Raw genomic sequence first — 12,506 nt, 5'->3', positions numbered from 1 at the left:
AAATCCTGCGTGACTATGAGTTCCATCTGATCCTCCATTCGTGTGCAGTGGTACACGTACTTGTACTTGGGAGTGCTAACCCGAGGGTGCAGGAATGGAGTGCCTAGCCCTGTGTTCCCAAAGTTCCGGCATCCATGCCACCCACTTGGATAGTGACTTTTACATTAAAGTTTTAAAAAGGAGGCCTCACAATTCAAATAATAAAAATACAATTAACAACTAACCATAACAGGGGTGATCCTTTGGTAACGTATAAAAATATTGAATCACTATGTTGTACACCTGAAACTAATAAAACGTTGTGAGTCAATTATACTTCAATTTAAAAATGCAAAGAAAAAAACGAATCATAGCAATGAATGTCTCTCATTAGTAGGAAGAATAATATTGTTGGCAGTATTTCACTCTGCCACTATCCTTTTCCGTGTTTGTCTTCTCTCCTGAACATTGGGGGTAATGACAGTCACTTATCTCTGAGTTGTTGTGAGGATAAATGCAATGATGTATATAAAGTGCTTAGGACATTGCATGGCTTATGGTAAGTGTGCAATAGTGTTTGCAAGTATTATTATTTCTCTATAACTAGGTGGAGTATATAAATGTATATTATATAATATATATATATATATATATATATATATATATATATATATATATATTTCTCTCTGGCTCAATCACTTGAGCCATTGGTGAGGTGACTTCACATCTATTACACATGGATAAAATATAATTCCTTATTTTTAATAGCTACATAGTATCCCATTACATAGACGGACTATTTCTATTTAGCCAAGCTCCCGTTGTACATTTAGCTTATTTCCCCTGTCTTGCCATTATGATCAATACTAAAATGTAAGAACCTTGTCTAAACATCATGGGGTACTTGTCCAATTTTTCAGTTTTTAAATTTTTCAGTTTTGAAAAATTAAATCACACTTTTTGTTTTTACTTTAACTATGACATTGCAGACGTTAGCTCATGAAAAGTTACATAGAGTAAGGAAGCTCTGGGCCACCTGAAGATTACTGGCCATTTCATGAGGCATTTCCTTATGGTCTTATGGTTTGCTTGGAAAGCAAGGAAATCATATTTCATGCGATCATTCAGGAACATTTTAGGATATGCATCCACTATTGCAGAAAGATAGGAAGGCAGAATCTACTTGAACTCATGTACCCACCCCCCTTCCCCCAGATTTCCTTCTAATTGCAGTAAATTCATTTTTAATAAGTTTTAACTTTTCATCAAAGTAATACATGCATATAAATGATTTAGAAAAATCAACCAGTACAAAAGGACATATAACGAAAAGCAGTAAATCCCCACCCACCCTTCTCAACTTTTGCTTTCCCAACCCAGAGGCAAAAACTTTTACATGTCTGTTTAGAGGTTAACTCCATTTTTCCTAATAATATGCTTTTCTTACTATTTCTTAACTTGATGACATGAAGCATTTTCTGCTGACTACCTGCTGTACCCTTGGTTTTCCTCCCCCCCTCCATATGGTTGTATCACTATTTTTAACTCTTCTGTTTGTTACCTTGTTCACTTTAAAAATCTAACCCCTAAATCTGTCTTACTCTTTCAACTAGAGACAGTATCTGGACTTCCTAGTTTAGGAGAATAACACCACTCTTCCATTTCCTCCTCTCTGCCTGCCAACTTGTTGCCTGTACTTGTCAAAGTTGGTTAACATTCCCACTCTGTTCTATAACTATAATTAAGTCTCCCCTGCTGTGCCTAGAGATTTACTCTAAAAATGAAAAAGCATAACTAATATTTCCATTGTAGTGATGATTTAAACACTGTTCACTGAGTAGCAAAGTTGAACGCTATGATTGGATTGAGTGTTGATCCACGTGCCAGCGTTCAGATTCCCTTTCTCACACTCCAGGCAACGCTTGAAAAACAGGCCACGTCTGAGGTTGCTTCATATGTGAAGCATGCTCTCCTTGTACAGTTTGAAATGTTTGTTTTTCCCAGTAGGTTCTGTTTGCCGTTGTCGTTTCTTTTGGGATGAAGAAATGTATGCCTTCCCAACCATGCGATAAATTTCTGTTGCCTGGAATCGATTCCATTCAGTTGGAAGTCTATTCACTTCTTTTTCTAATTTGGAGGATTTGCCTCCTATTTGGACCATTCTTGTACAGTTTATCTTTTTATAAGTTGTTAGTAACTTTTCCTTTTTTCCCCCTTAGGGCATCCTGTGCTTATTGTCATTTCCCTACCTTCGGTGCTGTCTTTTGTTTTATGGATGCAAGAACTTCTCAGATATTTCTGAGGATTTTCAGATTTTTAAGTTCTGTTCTTTGAATTAGCTATTTCCTTGAGATTCAACTTTTCATTATATCTTAGGCTTTTTTGATTATATTGCAGGCTTTCCGCAAATGACTTCTAGCCGCGCATTTATATGAAAAGATGGGGCAATGGCAAGACAGGCCGGCAAGTCTGTGTGCGCGAGGCGAGCTGGTCGCTGTGCTCTAGGGCGGCTGAACTGGTGGGTGGAGGTCAGCCATCCTGCTGGGCACCCCCCAATGCCACAGAATTAGTTGCTCTAAATATGTACCTGCAGGCGCACGTTGAGAATCACTGAAGCCACGACGTAGAAGTAGGGGAAGTTCACGCGCAGCCGCCAGGCCAGGTCGAAGAAGGTGATCAGCGTGCGCGTGAGCCCCTTGCAGAAGGCGCCGTACGAGCCGCGGGCCGCGGCCGAGCGAGACAGCCGCACCGCCAGGCCCGACAGGGCCGCCGCCGCCGCCGCCGCCGCCGCCATCGGTCTGGTTTGGCCTCCCATACAGCGCCCAGAGCCCCGGGCCTCCCGCCGGCTCCGCGGACAGAGGGACGCACGCGGGGGAATCGGCGCGGGAGGTGGATCGCGCGGCCGCAGATGCGAGCTGCGCTGCACGGCGGGCGCCCTCCTCCTCCTCTGGCTGCACTCGGGCCACCGCGGTCCCTGGTGCCCCTCTGGGCCGCCGGGCTAAGTTGCCTCGGGGCCGCGCGGGGCGGGGTCGGGCTGGGCGCCAGGGATCAGGAGCCCCCGGACGGCGAGGAGGGGAAGGTGGGGGGGGGGAGCCGGGGGGAGGGGGGAGCCAGGGGGAGGGGGGAGGGGCGTGCAGTTTACTCGGGAGACCTAGCTTCCTGACCCCGGTGGTCTTTTTTTTTTTTAATTTTTAAATTTTAACGGAAGCAAAACGAAACTTGCTCAGAACGTTAGAAATGTTCCTTCATAAGCACGATCTTGAGCAGCTTCGAAGCGTGAACGCGTTTCCTGTTCCCCCAAATCCCTCTAGGAATTTTTTCAATCCTCAGTTGTGAGCTAGTACAAATACACCAAAACCACTAATTTAACTGTAAGATGTGTACATTCTGTTTTACTCATTCAAGCGTCTTATTTTTGCTTTTGCTTTACATCTGTAGTATTCTGCTAATGGGAAAAGTTATACAAACAAGTTTTTAGAGATTGTCAGCAGCACAATGAGAACAATGGAAAGCAAATTCCCTGCTTAGCTTCCCATTCCCCACCCCTCCCCCGCCGTGAACTGAGGTTACGTTTCCTGTATGTACTTCCAGATGTGATGTGTTGATACAGTGCTCTTACCATGTCAATAATGTACAACTACCTCACTCCCTTTGACGACGGATTATTACACCAATACATATGTTGACTAATAATGTTCCATAATTTGTTTAACAAGTCCCCTGTTGATGGACGTTCTGAATGTTTCCAGTTTTTCTTATGCCAAAAATTGTTGCAGTGAGCATCAGTGTACACATGGATTTGCAAGTGGCAGAAAAGGATGAATAATATGATCCCATCTTCATTTATAAAAAGCAATCACATAAGCATATATATTTAGTGTTTGAGGTCAAAAAGTTTTACTAATACATGTGGTTGATCAAAGAAGTTTAGAGATGAGGGCTCTATTCAACACTGAGTGTTAATCTTGGAATTTTTTTTCCTCAACATCATAGACAATAATTACATCTCATTACTCTTCTAATTTGCTTTTATTTATCAGAGAAGCTGAGCAACTTTTCTAAATTTCTTAATTTTTATTATTGTTTTACTCATTGCTTGTAAAACATTAAAACTTAAGTATATATTATGAGAAAAGTAAAGTTCCTAGGATCACAACCCCCCGAAAGAAAGACTATTAACAGCTTGGTATATATTTTAATCAATTATTTACATATTTAATAAGCAAGACATTTATACATATTTCACACACAAATCGTAAAACAAAAGTGAAACCGTACTAACACGCTGCCCTGACAGTTGTTTTTTAAAATAATGATATATCTTGCTTATCTTTCCCTATTGATTCCTTTCTTTATTTATTTGGTTGCCCCGGCAGGCTCCTTAGTTGTGGCATGCGAACTGTTAGTTGTGGCATGCATGTGGGATCTAGTTCCCTGACCAGGGATCGAACCTGGGCTCCCTGCATTGTCTTAACCACTGCACCACCAAGGAAGTCCCTCCATATTGATTCCTTATGATCAATAATACGGTGTATTATTCGTTATGGTTGGCCAGTAATTAACTGAAGGATATTTGGATGGTTTCAAATTTTTCACGATCATAAGCAGTGTTGAGATTAACATCCTTGCATGCATATCTTTGTACATGTCTCTGATATTTCCCTGGGATACATTCCTAAAGGTGGAATTCTTGGATCAAAAGGTTTTCACCTGTTTAATGATTTTGATACATACTGTCAAACTGTCTTCCACACAGCTTGTACTAAGGTATCCATGAACATCCTCAACTTTCGTAATAATGGGCATCGACGTTCTTTTAAATCTTGGACATTCTAATAGGGTGAAAATGCTATCTCGTTTTAATTTGCATATTTTGTTTACTAGCGAGGTTAGACATCATTCATATGTGTAGATTTCATTGCACATTTGTATGTAAGGAACTACTCTTTCAAAAGATTTGCAATCTTATAGAAAACAAATTTATGGTTACCAAAGGGGAAAGGAGGGGGAGGGATAAATTAGGAGTTTGGGATTAACATATACACATTACTATATATAAAAGAGATAAACAGGGCTTCCCTGGTGGCGCAGTGGTTGAGAATCTGCCTGCCAATGTAGGGGACACGGGTTCGAGCCCTGGTCTGGGAAGATCCCACATGCCGCGGAGCAACTAGGCCTGTGCACCACAATTACTGAGCCTGTGCGTCTGGAGCCTGTGCTCCGCAACGAGAGAGGCCGCAATAGTGGCCCTCGCACAGAAACGAAGACCCGACACAGCCATAAATAAATAAATAAATAAATAATTTTAAAAAAAAAAGAGATAAACAAAAAAGACCTGTGTAGCACAGGGAACTATATTCAGTATCTTGCAATAACCTACAATGGAAAAGAATCTGAAAAAGAATATATATATATATATATATATATATATATATATATGATCACTTTGTTGTACACCTGAGACTAACACAATATTCTAAATCAACTGTACTTCAATTGAATATATATATATATGTGTGTGTGTAAACATTTGAACAAGCTAAAAAAAGATTTGAAGTCTTAACTTCAATCAGTATTTCCAACTTCCGTGTAAAAAATGTTGTACCAATTTCCACTCCCTCAGGCAGTGTATGAGGCTGTCCATTTCTCCACACCCTCACCCATATTATTATGATGTATTATTTTATTATCGCTAATCTAAAAGCAAAGCGAATAATTATTCTAATTATTTTAATTTGCTTATATTTGATTACAGTTGAGGCTGAATATTATGTTCATTGGTCATTTACAGTGGCATCAAAAGGAAGGAGGGCCCCGTGGATGGGATGACTGAAAGGCAGAGGGAGGGCTTACAACTAATATGCAGACTAAAGGGTCCTAGAGACCCCAGGGGCAGTGGCAACAGCAGGGAAGAGGAGAGTTAAGCAACTTTCCCCTCTCTTCCCCTCTGTCTCCTTGCCCCTCAGGCTGCCCAGGCTCTGGTCCCTTTGCTCATTTTTATATTAAAATTTTTGCCTAAGGCAGGCAGAACAGCACAAGCAGCCGGAAAATGATGAAATCTCAATCCCAGCTTTAGGAGAGACATAGAGTACACAAAACAGCCTCAAGTAATGCATTAAATAAAGGAAATAATGCTTCCTTCTCCCTCACACCAGACATCACGAATATAAAATAGTTGTAATAGGCCACAGTTGTTGTTTTTGGGAAACTGTACAATCTTTTAGCTCTTCTTTCCCACAATAGAGCGTATATACCTTGATTCTTCTGTCTGAATCACCCACTCTTAGTATGTATGGGAGGAATATAACGTTTTTAACTGCTATATTGGTCCAGAGATAATAGATTTAAATTTAATGAGAGGCTTTTGAGTAGAAGACACTGACTGGAACAAAGGTGTTTACCTCTCCAAAACAAATAGAAAAAATTATAAAGAAATGCAAGGTAAATTCATTCATAAAATTAGTGGAAGGGGTGAGGGTAGTGGCCCAAAGTGTCTGATAAATTCCTGGAGTGAATACAGATTGGCTCAAACTGAAAAATAAATCTCAGGCAAAGGTTGCAGCAGAAGCAGAGCCACTTTGGGGGAAGAAGGACCAGGTATGGAGAGTGGACATGGGAGGATGACGTAAAAGGAGAAGATTATTTTAAAAGTTATTTGAAAAATGGCTGAATAAGTTGGGCTCTACTTCCACCATCTTCCCCTCCTCCATCACCAGTGGAGGATTTTATCTCCTGGACAAAAATGAACAGCGTTTCTCTAAAGAAATTGAGTGATCTGCCTGCAAAGGGCTAGGGCTCCAGAATGGGGGGAGGAGGATGGGTGCCTGTGGCAGAGTAAAAATCGCCACAAATGTTTCTTTTCCATGAACCCATAACTTTGCCTTGACATTGCAGATCTGTCAAGAGGTGATCTGTTTCATTTTTCTTGAAGCTACCTTCTAACTTGCTTTGGTCAATGCGACATTGGCAAAAATAGTGCAGACAAAAGCTAGAAAAGTGCTTATGCATTGGGACCTGCACTCTTGCTAGTCTTGTAAACCTGCTGCCACCAGACTGGATGATGAGACACATGACCCAGTTATCCCTGTATCCCCAAATGGTAGCCAACCAACCCCTAGAAGTAGTGTCACCAACACTGCTAGCAGCAGTTGATGACAGACACATGAGAGTCCAGCTGACACAAGCAGAAGAATAGTTCAGCTGAGCCCAGCCCAAGTTGCCAACCCACAACAATTGTCCATTAAATAAATGGTGGTTGTTTTAAGGCTCTAAGTTTTGAGTGATTTGATCTTTGGTGGTAATTACTTGAATCATGGGGCCCCTAGGACTGAAAGAGAAGCATGACCCATTTAACCAAAAGAATTCTGGCAAACAGAAAGTTGGGTCACCATGATAGAGTGTCACAGCCCCTCAAGTTTTATATCCAGGGTCCCTAGGATGAAGGGGAGACTGGGAGCCTTGAGGAAGGATGCTATGGTAACACTGGCATTATGTACTGTAAATCTTCCTAGTTACCCCCCGAAGGACCCACAGCGGTTTCCCAAGGTAACTGTGCAGAGGAGAGATAAAAATCCCCACACTCTCCAGGGATTATTAGACAATGGCTCTGAGCCAACACTCATCCTGGGGATTCAGGGCACCACTGTTGCCCACAGTCAGAGTGAGGGCTAATGAATGTCAAGCGATAAGTGGAGTTCTGGCCTAAATCCAGCTCATGGTGGGCCAGGAGGGTATGCAAACCCACTCTCTGGTAATGTCCCCAGTTCCTGGGTTTAAAGTTGTAACAGGTAAAACCAGCAACTGGCAAAACACTTCTATTGGCTCCCTGACCTGTGGAGAAAGAATTTTTCTGTTAGGAAGAGCCAGGTGGAAACCTGGAACTTATCCTCCTTTCCAATTTTGTAGCAGTAACACCCAACATGAATATAGCACTTGTTACATGCCAGATACTCTTCCAAGCACTTTACATACATTAACACGTTATTCCTCAAAACAGCACTACAAAGTAGGTACTATCTTTTGTTTTGTTTTGTTTTTTAGGTATTATTTTTTTTATAATTTGTTTTTTTATTGAAGTATAGTTGATTTACAATATCGTGTTAGTTTCAAAGTAGGTACTATTATTGTACCCATTTTACAGAAAAGGAAATTAAGGCATTGAAAGCTTAAGTAGCTTGCCCAAGGTCACCAGTTAATAACTGGTAAACTGGAGCTTAAACCAGAAGCGGGCTCCAGAGTCCATGCTCTTAACCATTATATTGTACTGTCAAAATAGTAAACCAAAACCAATATTGCAGGCATGGGGGACTCACAGAAATTAGGACCACCATCAAGACTTTAAAATTCCAGGGTAGTGAACCCTATCACATCCCTGTTTGGCTAGTGAAGAATACAGAGGGCTCTTGAAATGGAAATGATATCTATGGATTGGCCTTGAACAGGTTCTGAAGGCACAAGTAAGGTACATGAGCAGTGGCTCATGCTTCCAGTGTGCCTACACCTGCCACTTTGCCTTCCCTTTGCCAATCCACACTTACGGTTTCATGGGGACCATTATGGACTAAATTGTGCCCCTCCCAAATTCATATGCTGAAGTCCTAACCCCCAGTATCACAGAATGTGACTGTACTTGGAGACAAGGCCTTTAAACAGGTAATTGAGGTTATACGAGGTCCTTGAGGTGGGCCCTAATCCAACATGACTGGTGTTCTTATAAGAAGAGGAGATTGGGACACAAATAGGCCCAGAGGGAAGACCATGTGAAGACACATTGAGAAGATGGCAGAAGAGAGGCCTTCAGAAGAAACCAACTCTGCTGATACCCTGATCTCTGACTTCTAGCCTCCAGAACTGTAAGGAAATAAATTTCTGTTGTTAAGGCCACCCAGTCTGTGGACAGAACCATTAGGACATATATAGATCTATATAAGAGAAGACTTATTATAGGAATTTTCTCACACAGTTATGGAGGCTGAGAAGTTCCACAGTCTGCTGTCAGTTAGCTGGAGAACCAGGAAAGCCAGTGGCAGAATTCAGTCCAAATCCAAAGGCCTGAGAACCAGGGGTGCTGGTGTGAATCCTGGAGTCCGAAGGCTAGGGACCAGCAGCTCCATCGAATGTTTGAGGGCAGGAAAAGATGGATGTCCCAGCTCAAGAAGAGAGATAATGCTCCCTTTGCCTTTTTGTTCCTTTCGGGCCCTCAAGGGATTGGCTGATGCCCACCCTCATTGGTGAGGGTGAATGTCTTTACTCAGTCAGGAATCTATTGAAGCACAGCTTTGCGTGACATAAGGGCATTAGCCGGAAGCATATTGCTGCGGCATCCCAGCCCCACACAGGAGTAGCCCAGAAAGACAGTGAAAAAGTAAAATCTTCCCTGAGAACATAATTTCAAGTGGTATATCTGGTTGTTCACTTTGCTTGGAAGGAGAAATTGCCTAAGGTATGGCTCTATACTGTCTGATGTTCAGGAACTTGGAAAGAAAAAAATTGTAGTACTGGTGACAAGAAGGTTTGGGAGAAGTCATATGTGGTTGGACCTCTAGGAATGGCCACAGAGTATGAATACATTTGTGTTCCATATAAATGCCCAACAGAGAACATCAACTGTGATGAAGGCTCCCAATAATCATGTGAACAAGATGACTTACCTAAGAATGTCAGCCAGCCCCACTCTGAAGCTTGCTCAGGGGCCCATGTGCGAAGTGGCCATGGTTGCAGGGACAGACGCTCTGCATGTCCCCTCACCAAGGCTGATGTAGCTATCAGAACTGTTGAATGTCCAACCCCGACCTGCCAATAGCAGAGGCCAATAACAAATTCCCAACACGCGCCATTTCCTTGGGGTGGGAGGGGACTCCAACCAGCCATCTGGTGGCAGGTTGATTACATTGGACCCCTTCCATCATGGAAGGGGCGGGAGTATGGACTTGCCTTCCCTAACTACAACACTTCAGCCAGAACCGCTTTCATGGGCATACTCACTATTATGATAGCCCACACACACTGCTTCTAAGGAACTCATTTTACAGCAAAAGGCAAGAAAGAGCTAAACAGAATTCACACTGGTCATACCTTATCCTCCATCATCTAGAATGGTGAATTGCCTATTCAGCGTCCATTTGCAAGTATTTTCTTCATGTCCCCTTGATTTTGGCCTCTGCTGATTTCAAGGTCTGATTATTAGTCTACCGGAAGAAACAACAATGATTCCATTGAATAGATTGTCGAGACCACAACCTAGCCATTTGAGCTACACGCGTCACCGGTCCAACAGGCAGAATATGGGTTTGATTGGTGTGATTGACCCTGATAATCAAGGGGATGTTTGGTTGCTCTTACACAATGCAGGCTGGGAGAATTAAGTCTGAGACTCTGGGGCTCCTCTTAACACTGCCATATTCAGTGGTCAAAGTTAATGAAAGATCACAGCAACATCACATAGGCAGGACCACTGAGGACTCAAACCTCTCAGTAATGAAACTTCACCTCAGCCTGCCAGGCAAAGAGAACTTGATAGCTGAGAAACTGGCTGAGGGCAAGAGAAAATGGAATGAGTAATGGAAGAAAGAAGTTACAAATACCAACTATGGCTTTGTGACTAGTTTCAGAAACAAAATGGAAGTAGCTGTTCATATTTTCTTTTTTCCTTATTTTTGGGTGTGTGTGTGTGTGTTTTGGTTATTACATGATTATGGTGAGCTTAAAGAGGAATGAACATGGGTCAACAATCCTAAATTTAGAGCTGGGTGTGGTAACTTGTAAGACTTTGGGCGTCCTCTTTAGGGGAGAAGTTGAGTGTGATTTGTTTTGTACAAGGCGTATGGAAATGGAATATCTTATTGTTGCTGTCGTTGTTATTTAGAACTTCAAGTGTGGAAAAAGATTGAATAGACACTCATCATTATTTAAGTCTAATCTGTTACTGAAAATATGTTGGATACCGCATTTTTGGATAGCAGAAGCCTATCTTTTATTAATTTAAGTGGGGAAAGTAATGTTTCTTAGCTCACCCAAACCAATTTTCCCAAATGTTACTAAAAGATTCTTTAAAAGTCTATATAATCCACCAAAGCTTTCTGTGTAATATGAAGCATTTATAACCCAACTATCTAGCTATTTAATATTTAAGGAACTCACTAGTTTATATGTTTGTGTGCAGTATGTGATGGATGATGCCATAAAGTATAGGATATGAATTACCCTCCGTTCCACATTGCAGGAAACACATTCTGTAATATAAAGAGAATCAAGTCTTATGCTTGCATTTTATCTATTTTACTTTTTAAATTATTACACTATAATGTTACAGTAATCAAACAGTGTGGTATTGAAGAAGAGATAAATACGCATATCAATGGAAGAGAAGAGAGCCCAGAAATAGGCCTACACACATACGGCTAACTGACTTTTACAAAGATGAAAAGGCAATTCAGTGGAGAAAGGACAACCTTTCAACAAATATGTTGAAACAATTGAACATCAATAGGCAAAATAAAAGAAAAATTGAATCTTGACTTAAAAATAATACTTTATTAAAAAAATAATCCAAACTGGATGATAAATCTAAATGTAAAACATAAAAGTATAAAAAATTTTAGAAGAAAGCACAGGAAAAAAATCTCTGTGACCTGGGATTAGGCAGAGAGTGATTAAGCATGACACAAAAGCACAGTCCATAAAACAATGGATGAATTGGACTTTATCAAAATTTAAAATGTGTGCTCTTTAAAAGTCACTGTTAAGGAAATGAAAAGACAAGGTACTGTCAAGAATTTGATAGGATATGAGATTTTACCATACTTAGAAGATAAAAAGTTAACCTGTTACAGTTTCGTGGATACTGGCAAAAGACTCCTGGGTTTGAGACAGGTGGCCTTATTACTCCTGGAAAAAGTCATAGGTAGAGGAGGTGATGCAAAGGCTCTGTCATGGATGTTGGGACACGCAGGGGGCTACGTTACAGGAGAGGGACAGTGGGCTTGGGGGATTCATTGCTTTTATAACAAGTAGAAACAAACCCTCTCTGTCTAGGGGAAGATGCCACCTCATTCCTCAAGGCTGTTTGCAGTGATGAAAACACAATCCCAAGAAATGGCCAGGTAAAGAGCAGTCAGGGTCTTCTAGTCTTGGCATGCCCATCAGAAAAATGTGCAAGGGCGTTAGTGGCCCATGGTGGTCCTCTCTCCCAACATTCCACCCTTCAGCCCAACACATTCTTGGCCAAATGTGAATTTTTGCATGAGTATGCCACTCTAATCTGACCCAGAGGGTCTGGGATCAAATCTGTTGAATTTGTCTCATAAACTATTTTCAAAAGAACTCCAAGCTGCAGGATGAGACCACCTCGCAGCAGTGACCTCATGCACCCCTCCCAGAGTCCCGGTCTCATCCAAATCTGAATAAGTCCTAGCGGGGAACACTAGGTCTTCTTTCAGACAGTAAGAATAGAGTCTCAGTCCAGACGATTATCCATAACACCCCACAAAAGGGAGTTTAGACATCCTGATGATCTTTGATATCATTGC

General features: G+C 41.5%; 1 protein-coding gene across 1 annotated transcript; it reads right to left on the bottom strand.

Annotated features, from left to right (window-relative positions):
- Positions 1–753: 753 nt before the first annotated feature.
- On the bottom strand, positions 754–2,999 carry LOC130706387 (small integral membrane protein 10-like protein 2A). The gene has a single exon (XM_057538137.1). The coding sequence runs from the start codon at positions 2,792–2,794 to the stop codon at positions 2,555–2,557; it is 240 nt and encodes a 79-aa protein (XP_057394120.1). The 5' UTR covers positions 2,795–2,999; the 3' UTR covers positions 754–2,554.
- Between the last annotated feature and the right edge of the window lie 9,507 nt (positions 3,000–12,506).

The sequence above is a fragment of the Balaenoptera acutorostrata genome, chromosome X (assembly GCF_949987535.1).
Source record: "Balaenoptera acutorostrata chromosome X, mBalAcu1.1, whole genome shotgun sequence".
NCBI lineage: Eukaryota > Metazoa > Chordata > Mammalia > Artiodactyla > Balaenopteridae > Balaenoptera > Balaenoptera acutorostrata.
Note: the sequence above shows the minus strand (reverse complement) of the source record. Positions and strands in the feature narration are given on the sequence as shown.

Excerpts from the sequence above, each read along its gene's own strand:
- LOC130706387 (XM_057538137.1), bottom strand. The coding sequence starts at position 2,794 with ATGGGAGGCCAAACCAGACCGATGGCGGCGGCGGCGGCGGCGGCGGCG.